At 38.6% G+C, this 22,600-nt stretch overlaps 3 protein-coding genes across 3 annotated transcripts; 1 reads left to right on the forward strand and 2 right to left on the reverse strand.

Moving 5' to 3' along the window:
- Positions 1 to 1,020: 1,020 nt before the first annotated feature.
- On the forward strand, positions 1,021 to 3,997 carry LOC108982697 (abscisic acid receptor PYL8-like). Its single transcript, XM_018954139.2, has 3 exons — positions 1,021 to 1,435; positions 2,593 to 2,808; positions 3,316 to 3,997. The coding sequence occupies exons 1-3, from the start codon at positions 1,292 to 1,294 to the stop codon at positions 3,532 to 3,534; spliced, it is 579 nt and encodes a 192-aa protein (XP_018809684.1). The 5' UTR covers positions 1,021 to 1,291; the 3' UTR covers positions 3,535 to 3,997.
- A 590-nt stretch (positions 3,998 to 4,587) lies between these two features.
- Positions 4,588 to 21,227, reverse strand: LOC108985069 (ATP-dependent zinc metalloprotease FTSH 11, chloroplastic/mitochondrial-like). Its single transcript, XM_035684149.1, has 17 exons — positions 20,280 to 21,227; positions 19,729 to 19,882; positions 17,566 to 17,658; positions 17,292 to 17,377; positions 17,040 to 17,163; positions 15,744 to 15,863; positions 15,304 to 15,354; positions 14,498 to 14,559; positions 8,271 to 8,328; positions 7,454 to 7,579; positions 7,300 to 7,380; positions 6,937 to 7,066; positions 6,651 to 6,799; positions 6,028 to 6,309; positions 5,742 to 5,831; positions 5,599 to 5,652; positions 4,588 to 5,211 (listed from the first exon to the last, which is right to left on the reverse strand). Exons 1-17 carry the CDS (start codon positions 21,023 to 21,025, stop codon positions 5,056 to 5,058), a joined length of 2,562 nt encoding a protein of 853 aa, XP_035540042.1. The 5' UTR covers positions 21,026 to 21,227; the 3' UTR covers positions 4,588 to 5,055.
- Positions 16,152 to 17,027, reverse strand: LOC108985071. Its single transcript, XM_018957225.2, has 2 exons — positions 16,641 to 17,027; positions 16,152 to 16,550 (listed from the first exon to the last, which is right to left on the reverse strand). Exons 1-2 carry the CDS (start codon positions 16,770 to 16,772, stop codon positions 16,263 to 16,265), a joined length of 420 nt encoding a protein of 139 aa, XP_018812770.1. The 5' UTR covers positions 16,773 to 17,027; the 3' UTR covers positions 16,152 to 16,262.
- Positions 21,228 to 22,600: the final 1,373 nt, after the last annotated feature.

Raw genomic sequence — 22,600 nt, forward strand, 5'->3', positions numbered from 1 at the left:
ATATATCAGAAATAGTATTTACATTTTTAAGGTATTCAAGTTTTATGTATTTAAAAAAAATGAATTTAAAATTTATAAAAAAAATCTATTTTTTAATAATATGCTCTATTTTTTTCAAAAGAAAAATATGTAAAATCTATACACGGTTAGAATAGTAAAGATATTTATAATATTTTAGTGAGTATGGTAATATAAATTATTTTTTACCATATATAGTTTATTGTATAAATCAATTAATATCAATTAACATTTTTGATTGATTGTATTTCTATTAATTCTTTAATTTGATTTTTTTTATAAATTTAGACATGTGTTATGTATTCATGTTCACTTTAATACAACAAAAATTAGCTCTCAAAGCCTCTCTCGTTCTCTCTCTCTCAATCCCTCTTCTCTTTTCCTTTTTATATTTTATTTTATTTTTTACATACACGTTAAATTAAAACTCTATTTAACATTATTATCCCTTATTTTCGCTGGATGAGGTTGAAAGTCCGTGCACGACCGCGTGGAACTCCCGCGAGGGATTAATTAAATAGAAAATATATTTATAATCGTGAATTCTTGTAATTATTTTTAAAAAAATAAAAAAATATAAAATTTATATAAAAAAATTAATTTTTTATAATAAATTTTATTTTTTTTAAATAATTACGTCACGATTATATATTTTATGATTATATATTAAATTATTCTTAATTAAATAAATATAAAAATAAAACAAGAAACAATAGGGCAAGAGGACGGGAAGATTCGAGAAGTGTGTATACGAGCGGATTAGTGACTTTAGCAAAACTGGTACGACATGCCCTTTCGCTTGACACGTGGGATGCTCATAACCGTTGGTTGGACTCATAACTTTCCATACATAACTTTTAAAAAAATAAATAAACTGACTGTGAGCTTTGTGAGAAACAGACAAAACGGTGGCATGATCGTAATTCTGGACATACCAAGTGCTATTTTAGGAAAATAGGTATTTCTAACTTGTTTTTAAAAAAAGAAATAAAACAAAAAAATTAATTATATTATTTTATATTTCAGATAATAATAGTAAGTCTTGAGGTAGGTCTGCAATGGAGGAGTGATTCTCATTCACACTCTTCTTCTTCTTCTTCTTTATTAGATATTTCTCTCAGGAGCTCCTATCGGAGGGCCGCGTCCGTCGGCGATCGGAGCCCCTTTTTACGTTCAAAAGAATCAATCTTTAGTGATGGTGCTTTCTAAGTGAGAAAAGCCAAGACCGTGTTCAGTTTGGTTTGGTTTGCTTATTTTGTGTGAATCAATCAAGATGAATGGGAAGGGTGATGGGATTGGAAATGGAGGACTCAGCGCTGTGGAGAGCGAGTACATTCGGAGGTACCATCGCCACGAGCCCGGTGAAAATCAGTGTAGCTCCGAGCTCGTCAAGCGCATCAAAGCCCCTGTTCACCTCGTAATCTCTCCTTCTCTCTATAGATGTCTATATACATGTATGTATGTGCTATATCAGATGCATGGATAGATGTATGTCTGTGTTTAGGTTGATGGATTCATATCGGGTTCAGTTTTGTGAGAAAATTGCGGGATAGTATCTGTGTTTAAACATATGATTGCTGGTGTTTCTTGGGGTTTTTCTTTGTAAATTTTCTATTATTATGCCAAGATGTTGGATAGCGGTCGATCTTGATCTGTGATATTTCTCGTTTGTGCTTCTTGATATTTAATTCTGAATTTGATGGTTCTTTTGATGTTCACCAATCATTTGTTCTCCTTTTGTTTTTTCAAAAACCAAAATTTTTACGTTCTCCAGCTGAGTATGTTTAATTGCAGAGAAATTGAGGTCAGATTTCCTGTTTCTGAGAGATTGCTAACTTATGTAGAGTTTCTCAGACTTCAGAGACTGATAAGTCTTTATGGAAAGTGTCGATATTTTTTTTGTTTTCTTTTTAGCGTTGCTTATTCCAAAAGTAATTAAAATAGCTACTTTGATTTAATTCAAGTTTTTTGGTTTTCTTGAATATCATTTTTATAGGTTTTTTCTTGAATATCATGAAGGGTAAGCTTTTGGAAAATCCAAATTTCATTGTTTGAATTCGTCTCCTCTCCTTACCTCTGCCAGTCATTGGTTTCTTCGGGGATTTAGGGTTCTGTAACTCTTAAGTCGATTTTGATTGGCTGCAATGGTATGTTTGGTAGGTTTGGCTAATGGTTCTGTTTGGTCGCTGAGGAAATATATTTACATGAAAACAATTAACTAATCTAGTCTTGAAATTTTCAAATATTGGAGAAAAGGTATCTACCAATTCTGTTTAGCCTATTACAACTATTTGGCTTAGTTAGTTTCTGCATTTAACGTTAATAAATTTGCATAACTCACTGTTTTAGAGTCTTAAAATGTCTTCTACTTCCCCCCAAACGTGTACTGGATTAAGATGTGTTTGATAGTTTTCCTCCATGAAATTAATAAATTCACCTACCCTTGACAGTTAAAGATGAGTATGCAATAAAGGGATGTTGGTGTTGATGCTTTTATCTGATAAATATATGAGTTTTGTTTATGGATAAATATAGAGCTCGAATGCTACTTCTGATGATTCCTCATTTCATCAGGTTTGGTCTTTGGTGAGGAGATTCGATCAACCACAGAAATACAAGCCATTTGTCAGCAGGTGCGTTTTGAAGGGGAACCTTGAGATTGGGAGCCTAAGAGAAGTGGATGTTAAGTCTGGACTTCCGGCAACTACAAGTACAGAAAGATTGGAACTTCTTGATGATGATGAGCATGTACTCAGTATGAAGATAATTGGAGGGGATCACAGACTTAGGGTATTGAATCTCTTTATTTATTTATTTAAACTCTTTCTTCACCTTTTCTCCCAATAAGAAAAGATGATATTTGTCTCCATGGACTACTTTCTATTTTGGTAAGGTCTGAAATCAGTGGGATAATCTGATGACCATCATTTCTGTTTTACAGCATTGTGGGTCTTCTTGTTGTGGTAATCTGTCCAACATGCAGTTTACCCATGTCTTTTATACAGCGATTGTATTGTGTCTATTCGTATTGTTCCCAATCAAGGAGAGTTTCATTGCCAAAAATAACAGAGTTCCAGACCTAATATGGACCCATTTGTTACAAACATTGTGCTGATGATGATATCAACTCCATGGGCAAGTTTTAGGAATTTTCATAGTGTTATCATGACCTAGTATCTTATTTGGATAAGTTAGATCCAACTCGCATTTCTGGCTTGATATTTGAGTTCTTTTGTTTTTGTGCAATAAGCCTAAAGGAGCCCAACCTGTATCTGTTTGTTTTGTTGGTTCTTTCAGAACTACTCTTCAATCATTTCCCTCCATCCTGAGATTATTGATGGAAGACCAGGAACTCTGGTGATTGAGTCGTTTGTAGTGGATGTACCTGAAGGGAACACAAATGATGAGACTTGCTACTTTGTTCAGGCCTTGATCAAGTGCAATCTCAAATCACTTGCTGATGTCTCAGAGCGTCTTGCAGTGCAGGATCGAACTGAACCCATTGATCGGATCTGAAAGTTGGGGTTGGGGACGTGGTGGAGGCTCAGACTACCATGGATGAAGCTTCCGAGGCTTTCCTCTCTCGGGGGCTTTGGAGACAGACAGGCAATAGTTACTACTTCCATCTTTGATACATACTTGCACACTCTTCTCTTGTTCGCTATGTCATCCACATTGCTTTCAGAATTGTATTCTGGATTTCCCTTATTATTAGATCAAGAACCACAGCTCTTTCAAGGGTTTCTATAACTGATCGTGAATGTAAAAACTTAGAAAGAAAAGAAAAATTGGAGGGAAAAGGTATTCTAGGTTCGATTTCTCTCTTTTCCAATGTTGCGTCCAGTGCTGGTATGCTTTTTATGGTTGTACATACGTCCTGGAAAGAGGTGATGCTTGTATATTTTGTTTAATGCTGTAGTAGTCGTAGTTTCTGATTTTGCATTGAATGGAGTTCTGGCGAAAAGCGACCGTGATTCAAGGTAGTCTCTAGTAGTTGCTCTTTATTAGGAACTATAGTTATCTGTATCTAATGCCCCTATCCTTCATATGTTTGATAAAGGTGGTTGGGGGAGCGAGGCTTTTGTTCTTGAAATGGTAAAATCTGCAGGAAATTTGTTTGTGGGCAGGGTCAGGATCCTTGGAATTATCCTGGCAGGTAGATTTCGGAATCACCATAATCCACCTGGAATTCGGGTAGGAGAAATCCCAAAGGGAACAGATGCTGCTGCATGTTATTGCTGCTTACAACATTGTTATGCAAATCGGCCACCACTGCTACCACTTAGGAGTTGTAGTCATTCTTGCTCATATCTAAAGAGGTCAACATTAAAAGAGAAAAAAAAATGAACAAGTAATGGGTCTAGAGTAACTTTGACCAAATGTGTTCATTAATCTACATTTTGACGTGGCCTTCCCGGAATGCACTTTAATCGGTTGTGCATGAAGGTCCAAATGTCATACCTCCTGTATCAGTTGTCGCCCAGGATTCACTGCAGATGATAAAAGAAACTAATGGTATATTTGCATGGCTGAATTTTTGGAGGAAGATACAGATTTAGACCAGATCCAAATCCAAACAAAGCCTGAAAGAACTGTTTGATGCTAGATTTTTAAAGATTCAGCAATATCAGCTAATGGCGATGCACAAAACGGGTAGAAGTCTATGAATGGAAAGAACAGGCACCATGCCGGGCAGAGAACTCTTATAAGTACAATAAAAAGTCCCTATATTCTCAAATATGTACTTTCCTCCAAAATTCCACCCACAAAGGGATTTAAAGTTCAAACAATACAGGATTTCTCCAACTAGTTGTGCATGATATCCATCATCTCGGTTGTCTGTTTGAGATGACGCCAGAACTCTTCTTTGGAGACGCTCTGGGGCATGTATGAATAGACTTCCATTAGCACATCTTGTAATGGAAGGAGGAAAGGGGGATTGCCAGTAGTATAAATAATCATCTGTGTTGCTTTAACTAACTGTACAGAGCCTCCCCTACAGTTGAGCAGATTTCCAACAAGAAAAGGAGCCAAATTCTAAACCAATACAAGGTCCCCTTCTTCTTGTGGTTCTTCTTGTTGCTCGGGTAGCCGTCCTTCACGGTAAGGAAGAAGAATGCGCTTTATTTCTTCGGCACTAAGTGTCTCATACTCTAAAAGTGCATTTGCCAGCGCATGTAATGCCTTCTCATGCTGAATAAGTCAGAGAAACAAAAGTTAGTCAGTCCTACAATTCTCCAAGTCCAACCATGAATGTCCATTATAACCAATGGAGTATCAAAGTTGCCAATATTTCAAGCATCAAAAAGATAAATGCCAAAGACAAGCCAAGCTATGCTACCATAGAGGTTGTACTCAGGAACCTGGATTCCTTCCAATCTATGTCAACTACAGAGGCTGTACTAAAGAATCTAATCCTACCATTCGCATATATGACCGGTTCTAGGTTTTCATAATCCACAAGGTAAACCTATAGCTATGAGCAAAAATAATCCAAAAGTAGGAGTGCCCATAACCTTGGATTGCATATTTCTCATTTTCAAGAAAAAACTACAAACAGATGAAAGCTAATGGAAAAACCTTCTTTAGCAATGCTTTCACACGGTCATATGCATCTCTTAGAAGTCTCACCACCTGCACAACCAACGATAGAGATTTAAATAATCTGTACATGTGAAAATCCGTTATTAGGCCGAAAGAACCCCAGATTCCAAAAAACATACTTCAGCATCAATACGTGATTGCATTTCCGAACTTGGCCGCTCTTTGATGTGAACTGGTCCAATTGTATCACTCATCCCACAATTGGATACCTTGCATAGCAAAAATTTCAAACAACACTAAGCAATTGAAATGGAAAGTTCACATGTTTAAAGCTACACAGAGGTCCGAGACAAAATGTTTTGATTTATACTGATTTCATAGCACAAAAAACAGGTTACAGGAATAAAAAAAGACAACCCCCATGCAGGTAAGCGCTTTGTTTTCGGCATAAAGATGGAAATATACCATATAGTGGGCTAGCTCTGTAGCTGTGTAAAGATCACTACTCGCTCCCGTTGTGACATAGTCCTGACCAAAGATGAGCTCTTCTGCAACTCTTCCTCCCATACAAACATCAAGACGAGCTAATAACTGCTTCTTGCTAACTGATGTCTCATCGCTGGAAGGAAGCTGAGTGACCATTCCCAAAGCAGATCCACGTGGCATAATTGTTGCCTTGTGTATTGGATGTGCAGCCTCTGTATTGAAGGCAACAATCGCATGGCCACTCTCATGGAATGCAGTGAGCTGAAAGAAGTGCAAGTAATGTTAGGAAGTATTAACTACGCATTTGGGATTAAGTAATTCCTGGGAAACGTTTATTGTCCTGCAGACGCTCTTGAAGACATTTCTATTCCCGTGTCTCATGTTTTTAAATTGTTAGCACGCAAGCATTCTGATTCATTTAATTAGAGTTAATATAGAAATACAGAGATCGCAAAATCCAGTGATACGCTCAGGCTCTAATTAATACAGACTGGACCCAAAACATTGAACACATGATTTGATGGGTATAAAATCATACTTGAACAAGATAAGCCAATGGCTCAAACTATACCCTGGATTGCCTCATAAGAAGATATGCATACCTTCTTTGACTCTTCAGAAATGAACATTGTTTTCCGCTCTGTACCCATCATGATCCTGTCTTTTGCAAATTCCAGCTGAGAAGCGGTTAACTTTTCTGCACCTTCAACAGCAGCTTTAATGGCAGCAATATTAACCAAGTTTGCAAGATCTGAGAAAGAAGAAAAGAAAAGAAAAAAAGGTTAAGTTGGCAGGACACGTGGGTTACCACAAGAACAAGAAAAAACGAAAAATCAGCTTCATTGATTGAAGGAAATCAATTGTCATTGAGAGAGATGGGAAGCTCACCAGCCCCATTGAATCCTGGTGTACCTCGAGCGATTGCTTTTACATCTACATTGTCAGCCAATGGTTTATCCTGTAGATAGAGCTCCAATATTTCTTGACGACCTCGTACATCTGGATTTGGAACAACAATCTAAACAGATGGATATTTGTTAACTTTTCTCTTTTAATGTCAAAATAAATCGACAGTAAAACTCAGAAATATCTAAAGCAGACACCAATCAATGGAGCCATGGACTGAGAAGTGATGAACCAACCCACAGAGTCCTTAGCCAGCGTCAATTGCCAAGAAATTGGCCCAAATTTCAAAACTCTCAAAGATTATATAAAAATATTACATGGTAGTCCATAGAGGAAAGAACTTACATGCCTATCAAATCTACCAGGCCTTGTTAAAGCTGGATCAAGAATATCAGGCAAGTTCGTTGCAGCCATTAATATTATGCCCTACAGAAAAATGTCATGCATCTTCAGAAACACTAGAAGCAACTAATCAATACCGAAACATGTCTAGATGTACCTCATTCTGTTCAAAGCCATCCATTTCGACGAGTAGTTGATGCAATGTTTTCTTTGTATGGCCTTCCCATTGTTTTCTTGTGGACCCAACAGCATCTATTTCATCGATGAAAATTATACAAGGAGCCTATGAAATAAGGAACAACGCAAATGACATGTCAGAAACACGTATGAAAGCAGCACATATATATTTTTTTGATAAGTATATTAATAAAAGAATAGGCAATGCCATGTTCACTACAAAGAAGACCCTATACTATGTAGGGGCAAAAGATACAAGGAACTCATAAAATCTTGGCCATTAAAATTAAAGGCTATGGCCCAAGTACAAAGAGTTCGAAAAAAGAAAGCTTTTAGTTCCTCCAACGATCTCTCTTTGTCCTCAAACGACATATATATTAACAACTTTTCAACGTAGTACTAAATGATATTTAACAACCATAAACTAGAATGAATATATGTGTGCCTTGCATGATGCACAAAGAGCTTTACTCCCTTTTGGTTTCAGTTTGTAGTTGTAATTTTAGTTCTTTGTACTTTTAATGTCCCACTATTATTTGCAAAAGCCTCAGAGTGATGTCTCCCGTTTTTCTCCAGATTTTCATGGTGCAGGGTCATTGACCACATTTGAATCGTGTAAAATTACCTCTATCCATTCATATATATATATATATATATATATGTATATGGATGGATTTCTAGTATGTTTAAAATCATTGATCCCAATCCTCCTCTCCTCCCCCCCCCCCAAAAAAAGAAAAAAAGACCCAAAACATACATGCACATCAGTGTCACAAAGAATGCCTCAAGAACCAAACCTTTTTCTTTGCAGCTTGGAATAAGGATCTCACACGCCTAGCACCAACACCAACAAACCTGCCATACAGAGTAACATGAAATTAGCACCCCAACACATTACTTGAGAAATTCCAAGATCGGAGCAACCATGGTGTATGGGTGGATAGTGGATCCGGTTATCTGTCAGGTTAATACATGGGCAGATAACCATCCACATGCATCCGGATATGCAGATTGGGCCAGATGATGAACTGTCTTTAAATTGAGCATTATCAGTTCACTGCAAATAACCACCGGACCCCATCCCTAAGATCACAAGTTATCAGAACAGGTATATTAGTACTCCAACACACATCCCTCATATTGACACCAATTTTTTGTTTCCAATGCCATCTTTTCAATGCCACAAGAAAAACTTAAAGGGAAAACTTTTTTTGATAAGTAATAATTTTTATTGATGTGAATGAAATTAGGCAATGCCCAAGTACACAGGAAATATACTAAGAGAGGCACCTAATTACATTCTAATAGACTAGAAAGAAGATAAGAACTCATGAACATTCCCTCCCCTCAATACAATAGCAGAAAACCACTGGAAAATAGAGAATACAAAGAAGTTCCAGATTTCCCCCATTGCACGCTCATTGTTATTAAAACATCTGTCATTCCTTTCCAACCATAGACACCACATTAGGCACAAAGGAATCATCCGCCACACGGCTGCTAATTGGGCACTACTATGAGACCTATTCCAACATGCTAATAGGTCCACCACACTCTTGGGCATAACCCAACTTAGCCCAGCTCTACTAAGAATACCAGCCCAAAGCTCCCCAGCCACCTCACAATGTAAGAGCAAGTGATCTACCGATTCTCCACTTTTTTTACACATGTAGCACCACTCCATGATCACCATACCTCGTTTTCTTAAATTGTCAACCGTCAATATCTTCCCATGAGCAGCTGTCCAAGTGAAAAAAGCAACTTTAGAAGGCACTAACACCTTCCATATACTCTTCCATGGAAAGAAAGTGGGCTGTAGGACTGTCAAAGCCTTATAGAAAGATTTAACAGTAAACTTCTCTTTCCTCGTGTGAGTCCACAACATACGGTCTCCCCCATTGACCCCTAACTTTGCTGAATATAAGTGACTGTAAAACTCTGCCAGCTCTTCTAATTCCCAATCCTGAGCATTTCTTGTAAAAGTGACATTCCAAGTGACCATCCCATTGGCACGACATAGAACTTCTGAAACTGGGACTTGCTGATTTCCAGCCAAATTAAAAGCACCTGGGAAAGCAATGCAAAGAGGGCTCTCCCCACTCCATACATCGAACCAAAAGCGGGTACGTGTTCCATCACCCACCTCAAACTTAAGATGTTTTTCAAAAGTATTCCACCCCTTCCTTATGAATTTCCACAGGCTTACTCCGTAAGACCCCCTACCCTCCTTAGAGCACCATTCCCCCCACTCACAACCATACTTATGATCAATAACCTCTCTCCACAGCGAATTCCCTTCCCTATGATACCTCCACAGCCACTTCCCTAGGAGTGCCTTATTGAAAACACACAAGTTTCGTACCCCTAACCCCCCATTCGCCAATGGACAGCACACCCTTTGCCAACTCACAAGGTGAAATTTGGATTCCTCCCCCATACCACCCCACAAAAAAGCTCTAAACAACTTTTCTAACCGGTTTGCTACGCCCACCGGTAAGGGAAATAGAGAAAGATAGTAAGTGGGAAGGTTGGAAAGAGTGCTTCTAATAAGGGTTAATCTCCCCCCTCTCGATAAATATAGCCGTTTCCATCCTGAAAGTCGTTGCTCAACCTTCTCTACCACCCCATCCCAAATGCTCTTTGCTTTGAAAGACGCCCCTAAGGGGAGTCCAAGATATGTCATAGGGAGAGAGGCAATTTTGCAACCTAGTAGCTCCGCTAAAGAGGCTATATTGTTCACCTCCCCCACCGGAACCAGCTCCGACTTCCCCAAGTTCACCTTGAGTCCCGAAACAGCTTCAAAACACAACAAAACTGCCCTTAAAGCTTGAATCTGGCCACTTACAGCATCACAAAAAATGAGCGTATCATCAGCAAAGAGTAAATGCGAAATGGAGCTGGTATTACTATTGCTGTCCACTGAAAAACCAGCAAGAATTCCCCCCCTTACAGCGGCCTCCACCATGCGACTCAATGCCTCCATTACAATGACAAAAAGGAAAGGGGATAGTGGATCCCCTTGTCTCAAACCCCTGGAAGATTGAAAAAAACCACAAGGTCTTCCATTGACTAGGACCGAAAATCGAGCGGTTGAGACACAATGTTTAATCCAAGCACACCATCTATCCCCAAAACCACATCTTCTAAGCATATAAAGGAGAAAATCCCAACATACATGGTCATAAGCTTTCTCCATATCGAGCTTGCAAAGAACCCCCGGGGTGCCCTCTCGCAACCGACTATCCAAGCACTCATTTGCTATCAACACTGAGTCCAGAATTTGCCGCCCCTTTACAAATGCATTTTGAGGTTTGGAAATGAGTTTGTCCATGACCAAACTCATTCGATTAGCTAACACCTTTGATATGATTTTATAAATCCCCCCTACCAAACTAATAGGCCGGAAATCTTTCAATTCATATGCACCGGCTATTTTCGGAATTAGAGCAATGAAAGTAGCGTTTAGTGACTTCTCAAACTTTTGACTAGAATGAAAAGTATGGAAAATCTGCATCACTTCCTCCTTCACAATGTCCCAACTCTCCTGAAAGAACGTCAAAGAGAAACCATCCGGACCGGGTGCTTTGTCTCTGCACATACTCTTCACCACTAGATGCACCTCCTCTTCATCAAAAGGCCTCTCCAACCATCCAGCTGCATCCAAATCCAGTTGAGCAAAGGGTAAACCATCTAGTTTGGGGCGCCATTCTTCTTTTTCAGCAAGGAGATCCTCATAATACTGCACTATGTGGTCTTGGATTTCCTCGGAAGAATGTGGTCTTCAATGGCATTGTTGCGCCTACGTGAATTAGCCACCTTGTGGAAAAACTTAGTACATTTATCCCCCTCCTTCAACCAAAGTGCCCTTGATTTTTGCCTCCAAGATATTTCTTCTAGCAACAATACTTTCTCAATTTCTGTCACCACCACTTTCTTCCGTAATAAAGAGTCCGCATTAACTACCCCTTCCTCCAAAGTCTGCAGCTCATCCCAAAGGATATTTTTCTGCACTTCCGTATGTCTAAATTCTTCTTCATTCCACTTCATCAAGTCAAACTTGAGAGCTTTAAGTTTACCCGCCACTATGAAACTAGGGGTGCCCTCAAAAGAATAACTGTCCCACCAAACCTTTACCTTATCCGCAAATCCTTCAACTTCCAACCACATATTCTCAAATTTGAAGGAGCGTCTACCCCCACGAATACCACCACAATCAAGCAAAATTGGGAAATGATCGGAACAAACACGTGGTAGCCTTTTCTGACATAGGTCCGGAAAATGCGTCTCCCAAGAAGAGGAGACTAGAAATCTGTCCAGCCGGGACCCCCCTCGGCTATTAGACCAAGTGTAAGCCCCCCCAATCAGCGGAAGATCCACAAGATTCAGATCAAAGATCAACTCTGAAAAGGCTACCATTGCCCCTGACGACGTAGAGCCCCCTGTCCTCTCACTTGGGAACCGAACAATATTAAAATCTCCGCAAAAAACCCAGGGTAAATCCCATAAGGAGTGAAGACCTGCCAATTCCTCCCATAAAAAGCATCTATCTCTTTCTACATTGGGCCCATACACACCCGCTAAAGCCCACAACCACCCATCCTCAGTGTTCCTAAAAGATACAGCCATTGTGAAATTCCCCATGCAATCCTCGACCATCTCCACCACACGCTTATCCCACATTACCAACACCCCTCCCGAAGCCCCCGATGAGGGTAGAGAACACCACCCCACAAAGGAACAGCCCCACAAGCTTCGAATTATGTATCTATCAACGCCACACAACTTAGTCTCTTGAAGGCATACAATGTCAGCCTTCCAACTCCGAATGAGGGATCTAATTCGAAGCCGTTTGTTCACGTCATTGATCCCCCTTACATTCCATGAGAGGATTTTAGGTTTCATTAAAAAACAAAATGCCCTTACCCTTCAACCTCTCCCTCCCCACACTTCCCTCCTTGTTGTCGTAATTAATGGAGCATTTGAGACGTTTCAACTCCCGGTCCCGTTTCACTGCTGATTTCAGAACCGTTGGTCTCCCGGCCTCCATTGCAATCAACAGGGCCTTAAACTGTTCTTCATACCCAGCAAACGAGATTCCCACACACTCTTGAACTTCCTCTACTTTTTTTAACAGCCAATCGTCTGTTATATTGTACACTGGCTTTGGGGAAATAATACGTAACGGGATAGGACTTTCCAACTCATCCTTATCACCCTCAAAGCCGCTGCCCATGAGCTGATCCATTGGTTGGACCATAGAAACAGCCTCCTTCAACACCACTGAATAAGACCCAGTGCCCCCATTGATCCCCCCTTCCATATCCTCCACCCACAAGTTCCGAGTGTTACACACCTCATCCACCTCCCCATCCACCAAAGTTTTCTCAACAGGCTCATCATTTTCGACCTCCACTGCCTTCAAAGCCTCTTCTTCCACTTCCGCCAACATGGGCAGTACCTGAGCTACTCCTAAGCCCTCGACGGTGGTCGGCGACGTGATCTGAGCGTACCCCGACGTGATCTGATCTGAGCCAACATCGGCTACCTCTGTCGCACCCAACGTTGCAGGTCCCGAAGGTAGATCCATGACCATCGCCCCGGAAACTTCACTCCCCAGTGGACAGAAGTGCTGCAGTAACGTCGAAGAGACCTCAGAACCCTCCGTCGCAACTTTCTGTGGTAGCTCCGATGAATGAGCACCTCGGCATCCTCCGACAACCTCCATCGCACCTTTCTCCCCTGTTTCTCGGTGCTCTGCCACTGTTTCCAGCACCCCAGGTGACGACGGGAGACCCACCCCCTCTAACGGCGGCCCCTGGTCCATTGTCGGCGGCGGGTGTTGAGGCCCACCCGACGACGAAGGAGTTTCGGCCCTTAGAGGCCGACGTCTCCACGCAGACTCCACGGCCTGTCGCGACACAGGCTGGGCCTGTTGAGCCAAGCAGGGGACCTGTTGGGCCTGCTGGGCGAATCCTGGCCCATATGAGAGGCCTTTCCCTTTGGAGCAAAACCCATCTTCCAGCCCCACGCCCAACTCCCTCCAACCCCCCTCCACAACACTGCGTTTCACTTTCTCCAAATTACTTTGCAGAGAATTAATTTGAGCCTGCATATCTGACAAGAGACCAACCATACCTTCCTTGTCAAAGCCATCACGTCTCCTGCCATCCTCTCTACTACACTGCACCCCAACCAAACCACCATCCCTCCCATGCATGTCAGGACTAGAGCCCAGTCTAACAGTACCTCTAGTAATGTCCAGATAACTCTGCTTCTGTAAAACATCCATGGTGCCGCTGGAGAAATGAGGCAGCACTGCCGTCGACTGGAGTTGTTGAGGCAGCACCTCCCTCAACACCTCCATCAACCTCCTCCATCCCGCTCCCTCATGATCCTCAGGAATGAAAATACAGTTCCGACGGCCCCCTTGTTTGTATTCCAGCAATGCCATGAATGTTCCTTGAGGATTAGAACAACGTTGGGCTATGAAACCCCTATCTCCTTCCCGATGAGCTGTGTAGAACTCTCTTCTCCTTAACTTCAAGCAGTCGTTCAGTGCCTTGATAAACCAACTAGTTGCAGCTGAACCCAAGTGCAGTTTTTTTACAAGGGAAAACTTAACAGCCAAATTAACAGCTGAACCCAAGGGAAAACTTAACAGCCAAAAGAGTTTAGTGGTATCACAAGAGGGTCTGTAAACCAGTGCAACAGCATCAGCAGCTAGTGTATTGACAAACGCTATTACGTGTATGATTTAACTGGTAGAACGATGATGGGACTCACTGAAAAATGGATCATTCAAAATAAAACATGAATGGTAAGTACAGAGAGAGACACATAAATCAACCATCAAAGGAGAAAGCACTAATTTTCATATGCTAAACAAAGGCAAAACTGGAAAGAATACCATAATCATCAGTCTGTTAAGTAAAAACCGGTATCATAATTTAAAAACAGGAAGAAAATACGTAAGCCGTGTTGTATATTATAGTTAGCAAATTTCTGTAGAGTAAAATTGGCTTACATTTCCTCAAATTCAGATCCTGCTCTATAGAAAAACGGTACCCCAGCTTCACCAGCAATAGCCTTCAAGGTCCCAGAGAGAAAAAAAATATCAGGAAAATTTAAAAAATATAATTAGATTGGATTGAACGCATTACACAAATGGAAGATTTCATGCAAAACCAGACAAACAAATTCAACATAGATGATTGAGAACTCATCATTGCAAACTAAGATCAGTAATCATTCCTACTTGGAAACATATGCATGGAAAGGTGAAGAAATTCGGCATGTATAATCATTATAAAGCATGATCCATTATCCTTCCTTTGTATAACCTAGCAATCAACAATCTGCCATTCAGTATAAATCCATTTATATAAGACTGTTGCTGATACCATTACAATGAAGGATGGGACCACTGATTTAGTTAAGTGATCAAAATAGAGCATTAGCTTTAGCACACTGTCTGAACCCCCTCTCCGTTCATTTCTGAAAGAAATTTCTACAGCTATAGACACTTGTTTGAATATGAGTGGGCAGATATATGTTCACCAATTTCTGGTAATTTAAAATAATGCATTTGCAAACTACTGTTTGCTTCCATTTGAAGTGCCTAATATCACTTTATTTTTTTCAATGATGCTTAGACACAAATTAGTGTCTTCCAATGAACTCCATGTGCATGAAATCTCACATCAAAACCAACAATGTCAAATATATTAATAACATGCTTGCCAACGGGCACTTAATTCCATATAAGGGTGGGAAAAAGCTCCATGAAAAAATAAAAAACAATATGCAGAAATATGCAAATAAGCACCTTACCTTGGCAAGCAAAGTTTTTCCAGTTCCAGGTGCTCCTGTCAAAAGAATTCCCTGCAAATAAGGATGTGTTAGGCTCTATAATATAAAAACCATCAAGTATAGAAACCAAAAAAACAAAAAAAATTCCAAACAGGTGAAATCAGAAAGACAGAAATACCCTTCAATATGGGAAACAATCAATCTAGTTGACAGACTACAAAACTAACCACGAAGGTTGAAGTCACTTGATCACATAAGCATGCCAAACTCTCGCACATACACATTTCATGCTTAACTAACAAAGCAATGAGTTATTGCACACTAGTGCACTACATGATCAACAAACAACATAGAATCAACATGTTACAGCATACAACGTGAGGAGAACCTAAACCGCAATATTTGCAAATAAGGAATTCCAAAGAATAATTGTGATCCAAATAAAACTATCTTGATCAAACCTTTGGTAACTTTCCACCAAGTCGAGTAAATTTAGAGGGGTTTTTAAGATATTCCACCACTTCCTCAAGTTCCTGCTTCGCATCATCACAACCTTTGACATCCTTAAATGTTTTAACATTCTGCAAGACAACGAATTAGTCAGGATGATTAATAAGGTGCTCTTCCACACAAGTGTAATGCATGTAACAGATTAAACACTCAGATTTCTTGAAATTTACTCCCATAAAACAATTAAGAAACCAAGAAAAAGATTTTAACAAAGTTATTACTAAAAGTGGCTAGGTAGTATTTTTTTGATAAGTAAATATATATATATATATATATATATATCAAAATGAGTAACCAAGTACACTGAATGTATACAAGAGAACACCTTACCCATAATAGAAAACCCCTAATAACCCAAAAAGCCCATGAAAAGCAACCCAAAATACACGAAGCTTGACCCCAACCCCTTGCTTCCCATAGAACTAAAACTTTACCCAAAAACCCCACTCCAACCCCTTGTTTTCCCGTCTTCACAATGCCCTCCCTTTAGACTTCCCTCTAGATGAGCTACCACCTTTAGCGTCGTAGTTGATTCCCAAAAAAAGACGATGTAACTCCCTGCTTTTCTTGAAACTTGATTTGGTTTCAAGCACGTGGCTTGCCTCGATCGCAGTAATTAATTCTTTAAATTGGTCTTCACATCCTCCATGTGAAATTCTCATGAATTGCTGAATCTCGTTAACTTTAGGCATAATCCAATCCACTATTGGAGGAAGAGAGATCAGGAGAGCCACAATATCCCCAGACACAGTATCCACCTGCACCAACGCCAAATCCATATTCAAATCCCGAACCTCCTCAGCAACTCCATTGGTTCTCTCCAATGGTATGACATCAAGCCCCTTTACCTCTAGTGACCCTTTATACGCAACTTCAGTAGGTCCCGTCACCAATGGTCCGACACCATTTTCCTTCAACTCATACGAGGGAGCCATATTCTCTTCGAGTACAGAAGTCATTTGAGGCGAATGACATTCCATTGCAGATGTCTCTACGCCGATAATATCACGTCCTTACCTTAACTTTCAGCTAAAAATGGAAACAAAAACTAGGCACAAGCCAGAAAGTCTCACTTTGTTCGTGTACACCAGATTCAGTTAAAAATTTCAGACAAAATTGTTGGTACTTGTCCAACTATTCTAAATTCGTTCAAGTGAATAATAACTAAAGTTTTAACCATTTCAAGGAACTGTAGCAATGTCTTAAAAGGTTGCGAATATGAAGAGTAGAGAACACCAAACATCTACCTTCTCGGGCATAACATCTCTATTTAGCTCTTTTGGGGCATAGGAAGAACTTGAGCCAACACCTGACGTTCCTATCCCACCCAAGCTCCCTATGTACTTTTGAAGTGCAGCAGCACCCATTAGCCTGAAAATATAAATCATGTTTGCAGGGGGTACAACTTCAGGATACAGGATACAGGAAAGCACTACTAGGAGTATGTGCGTGCATGTGCAGAGAGAGAGAAAGAGAGTTGGAGAACAGATAGATCATACCATACTAATCCAACAGCTACAGTGAACAAGATGGTTGAGATAAGCTCTTGGGCAAAACGTGATTTGTTTGAAACTTTAGGCTCAACCTAATAGAAGAACCATCTCTTATAAGTTACATTAAAAAAAAACACACAAGAAAAAATGAGTATCCATGTAGAAAGCGGAAAAAAAATTTAAATCTTGCACCATATAATCAAACTTTACACCAAAAGCAGAAAATTTTAAACACATCCTTCAACCTATATTGACACAACCCTCTTTTATAAAAACTTACCATTACAACATGCAATGGCTGCTTCTCAGATATGCCAGGGTTCACAAAAGCCTCATCTGTGTTACCCGATGCTCGCTGCTTGAGCTCTTGCAACTATATGTATAAAATTAATTATCAGATGAGTAACACATCTTAAGTTAAGATGAAGACAAGATAAAAGGAAGCAAGATGAGGCAATATGGGAGGAACACACACACACACACACACACACATCAGCCCAGAAATGATTCAGAGCTGAATAACTTGGAAGGACTGCAGCTGTTGATTTGCTTCTTGTTGTTCGTACTAAGAGAATGCTTCAATTATGCAATACCATGGTTAAGAGTGGTGAATGAAGATCTCCATCTATGTAGTCAAACATAGATGAACATGAGTAGCCTCAGATACATGACAAGGTATCTCAAAACATAGATACAAAAGTAATGAGCAAATTAATCTAGGACTACTTCTCCTAGAAATGGCCTAAAGAACAAGAGAAACTGAAAATCCTTAAGAAATACAGAGAGAAGTAGTGCTCAAATATCATGATACATGAATATGTATCTGAAGTTGCTACACCCATCCTCATATCAAACCTTGGGGAGGAAAAAGGAAAATGGAAACATGGAGGACCGGCCTGGCAGTGACTTTCACACTTAAAATATTCATGTAAAGTACTTATAAAATATATATATATATATATATATACACATGTAAAGTGACATCTAGTAGAAGAATGAATGCTACATGGACTATATGAACTAAATAAAAATATATGGTCTGTTTTTAAAAAGGGTGTCAACTAAATAGAGGCAGGTTTTATTAACTAAAGGGTGTCAACTAAATATATCCATTCGAGAAATGATATAAAAGAAAAACGAGTTTTCCTTCATGATAGGCTAGCATCCATTCCATGGTTTCGTACGGAACCATTTCTATACTTTTCATTTTCTTTATTATCAATAGCACACTTCGTGGCTATATGTGACATAAAGGCCTAGCATACGACCTATATCATATCTAATCACTCAGTCTGAATATGGCACTTGATAAGACGAGCAAGTAATCATCAGTGATTGATAGGGGTGAATTTGTAAAGAAGCATCGATCTTTCTAATTCTATAGTAAGATTTGGACAATTTGAGAATGGTAAAACTCCTGAGATACCATTCTCCTAACTTCTAGGTTATATTAGAGTACATGACATACACATATTTCTTTGCTAGGAACATTTGCAATCCATTATCTACACAAACACACACACGAATTTCCATATTGGTTAAAATGCATTTTTTTTTTTTTTATAATGTATTGCATGGTATGGATTGATTTCATGTCATACCAAAGACATAAACTTAGAAAAGTATAACAGAATATACAAACATCCAGGGCCGGCTCTTCCATTAGGCAAGTTAGGCAATTGTCTAAGGCCCTTAATGAAAGAAGGCCCCCAAAAAAATATATATATATAAAGTAGAATTTTTAAAAAATATATATATACTCAATAAAAAATTTTAATTAAGTCAATGAGAATGAGAATATAAATAAGATCAAATAAATATTATATCATTATTAGTTTTTAAAGGTATCACATATAATAATTATTTTACCTATTCTCCTTCTAAGAACACACTTCTTTTTTGTCATTATTAGTTTAATATATAATTAATGTGAAAATTATAAATAGCAAAATTTAATTTTCCAGTGTTCATAAAAGTTTTTGTATAATCCTTTGAAGAGGCAAGGGCTCATTTTTTTTTTCAAATGTGTAAGTTGCTTATAGAACTTTATTGACAATAATGATTATAATTGTGTCTAAGAGTCTAAAGTACTTGTAAAACTAGAATTGATAAAATTCTCTCTAAATCAAAAATTCCCTAATAAAGATTAAAGTCAGTTATTAATTGAAAATGTGGTATAAAATCTTAATCAATAATTTTACTTTCCAAAATGATAGCAATTATTTTTAAATAAAAATATAATATAAAAATAAAATAAATTTATTTAATTTTACTTAAAAAAAAAAAGGCCTCACTCTGAATTTTAGCCTTTAGGCCCCCGGAACGTATTGAGCCGGCCCTGCAAACAACAAAAGGCAAACCATCTAGGAACAACTAAATACTGAAAGGTCCAAAACATGACTATTGGAGCATTAGTCCGAGGGTAATCACAATGCTTGATTACCAATGTAGGAAGACTAGAAGGCTTCCCAGTCTCCTCGTCTGGAAGATATTCTGATATAGCATTCGTGACCACAAGAGCTCGAAGATATTCTGCAACTCCTCTACTGTCTACTGCATGATCCCTTTGCTCAAAACGCTTGATGACAGATTCTGGACTGCAAAGTGAGAAGGAAAAAAGTTTAAACAAATTTTTGTTAATAACTTTAATAGAAAAGAAAATATGTATAGAGTGTTGTGACAACATAAAAGAATTCAATCAGGTGTGTATTAAAGGTGTAAAGAGTCTTTATATTCTTCACTTTTCCTCCATTTTCATTTCGCAATCAAGAAGAACATGTAAAGTCTCAAGAGTCAAAAACAATTAATATTGTGAATCCCCCTGCTATAATTTTGGCCAACAGACTAAAACAACCATATGCCATACTAGAATAAATTTTTGCTTTCTGAAAAAACATAATCTTCATAGACCACAATTTCATTTCCATCACCATTATTTTCCCCTACCAAACAGAAGAAAACGAATTAAAAGAACGTAAAACTGAATCATCTAACCTATGCTTATTGAGCTCAGCCAGTAAAACATTTTGCTTCACCACGTCCTTCGGGTTTGCATCTGCCTCCGCAATCAACCTGTCCAACCGCTTCTCCTGCCGCCAAAAGGGCCACCAACTCAACCAATCCCTCTCCAGAAACTTCTCGAACCCTTTTCTCACTCTCACCCATATCCCCATCAAGAACACCATAAACGGTATCCGACTCTTGATCTCAGCACCACTCAAATTCCCACCCTTTCCCTCTCTGTCAGTCAAATTCTGCTCCTTTCCCTCACTTTGCTCCACTTTCTCACTATTACCCTCACTACCCACTCCACCATTCTCCAAACCCACCTCTCCAAATTCACTCTTCAACTCAATTTCCGGATTCCCACCGCCAAATTCGTCATTTTTTGAATTTCCAAATTCGGAAACCGAGATATTCCCATTGAAACTCGAGCTCTGGCCATCAAAATCCTTGAAATTCGAATCTTTAGAATCGGAAACCCAATCCGTATCCGAAAAATTCAATCTTTCGGAATCGAAACCCGCACTTTCGGGGCGTAATGTACAAGGAACCGTCAGAGTCCGGGGACGAAATGGGGATAAACGGAAAGTTGAGGAAATGAACGTAGAGAGAGAAAGCGGATTGAAAGAGAGACAAGAAGAAGAAGGGGCAACATAGCGAGTAAGATGAAAACGCTTCGAAGAAGGGATGAACAACGAGGGTTTAGAGAGAAGAAACGCTTGCAGAGTAGTGGTCATTGTTGATGGAGTTTATCAGAATCTCTCAGTTTCAGCAGTACTCCCCCTCGCCGAGCTGGGGAGAGAGAAGGAGAGAGGGATTGAGAGCCACAGAGAATTTTGGGTCAGGAAGAGAGAGAGCCTTATCTTTGGGATTGAAATTGGCGCCGGCTCTGGTCGTGACTCGAGAGACCTGCGTGCACAGGACTTAAGCCTTTTTGCGACGTTTCTTGTCTTTTTTTTTCCCAAACTAATCAAAGTTGGGAAATGATATTCCCCGATTGATTTTTTTTTTAATATTTAATAGTTAAGGAATTGTTCTTTAATAAAGTTGCGATTTTTATTTTTTTAAAACATTTATAAGAATTTAAAAATATTTGAAAAATAAAAATAAAAAAATTATTTTATACTATCGTTAAAAATCCTTGGTGGGGTTTCTCGGTGGACCTTACTGGGTCCATCAAAGTTTTAGGATAAGGCTAATAATCTAATACAAATTTTGAAAATATGGAGGCCCAAAACTAGGAAGAGTCGTACTACACGAACTGAGGGTGTAGCCCAAAAGAATCTCCCAAGAAGGCCATTTGACCCTTTTTTTTTTTTTTTTTTAAATTTTTATATATATATTTTTTATATCCTTAGACATTTAAAAAAAAAATCACAACTTCATTAAAAAAAAATTCTTTAATTATTAAGTAAAAAAACAAAAAAATCAAATTGAGAAAATGTCTCAGGACCACCTCTCGGGGGCCCAAGGATTTTACAACTAGAAAATTATCCAAATATAAATATTTAAACGTAGATGGAGGCCTGTCCTAATTTAAAAAATGGTTCAAACTTGCCTAACGATTTAAGGAAGTATAAGCCACACTTAGTGTCATCATCCTCTCATTCTATCGAATTGAGGATTATCTTTTTGAATTATCTAAAATGCATTTTAAGAAAATTCTTAAGAGTCTGTACACTTCTGAATTAGTCGAGATGTTAATTCACACCTGATGTCAATAAATAAAAAATAACTATATGTACAAGTATCATAAACTTAAGTAAAGGGACGTTACAACCCTTTATATTTATGGAATTGAAGGATAATGAATGAGAAGTTCTTAAATTTTATCATGATTAGAAGTTCCAATTGTGATGTTCTCCCAAAACTAAGATGGCGATTAACCGGTTGTATTGTCAATGATGTTGCTGCGGTGATCATGCGTGATAATGATAATATTATTGGATAAAAGTGTAGATAAAAGCTTTCCCACCACTTTTGGAGAGCATGGTAGCGTGCCTTCTTGCTATGAAATTGATTTTATCCACCCTATCAATCTAATTCGAGAATGCAAAGGAAGCAAAGTTGGAGATTTTCAACTATCAACTTGATATGGTCAGACTCAACTTTCCCACAAGTGGATTCTTACTTTAACGCAATCCAACCCTTGGAATAAAATAAAATAAGTTAAAATAAAAAATAAAAAATTATTAAAAAACATATTTTTAATATTATTTTTACTATAAAATTTAAAAAAATTAAATTACTTATTTTATTTTGTATAAAAATTTAAAAAAATTATAATAATTAGATAAGATGAGATAAAAAAT

Source organism: Juglans regia, chromosome 13 (genome assembly GCF_001411555.2).
Source record: "Juglans regia cultivar Chandler chromosome 13, Walnut 2.0, whole genome shotgun sequence".
In the NCBI taxonomy this organism is placed as follows: Eukaryota; Viridiplantae; Streptophyta; class Magnoliopsida; order Fagales; family Juglandaceae; genus Juglans; species Juglans regia.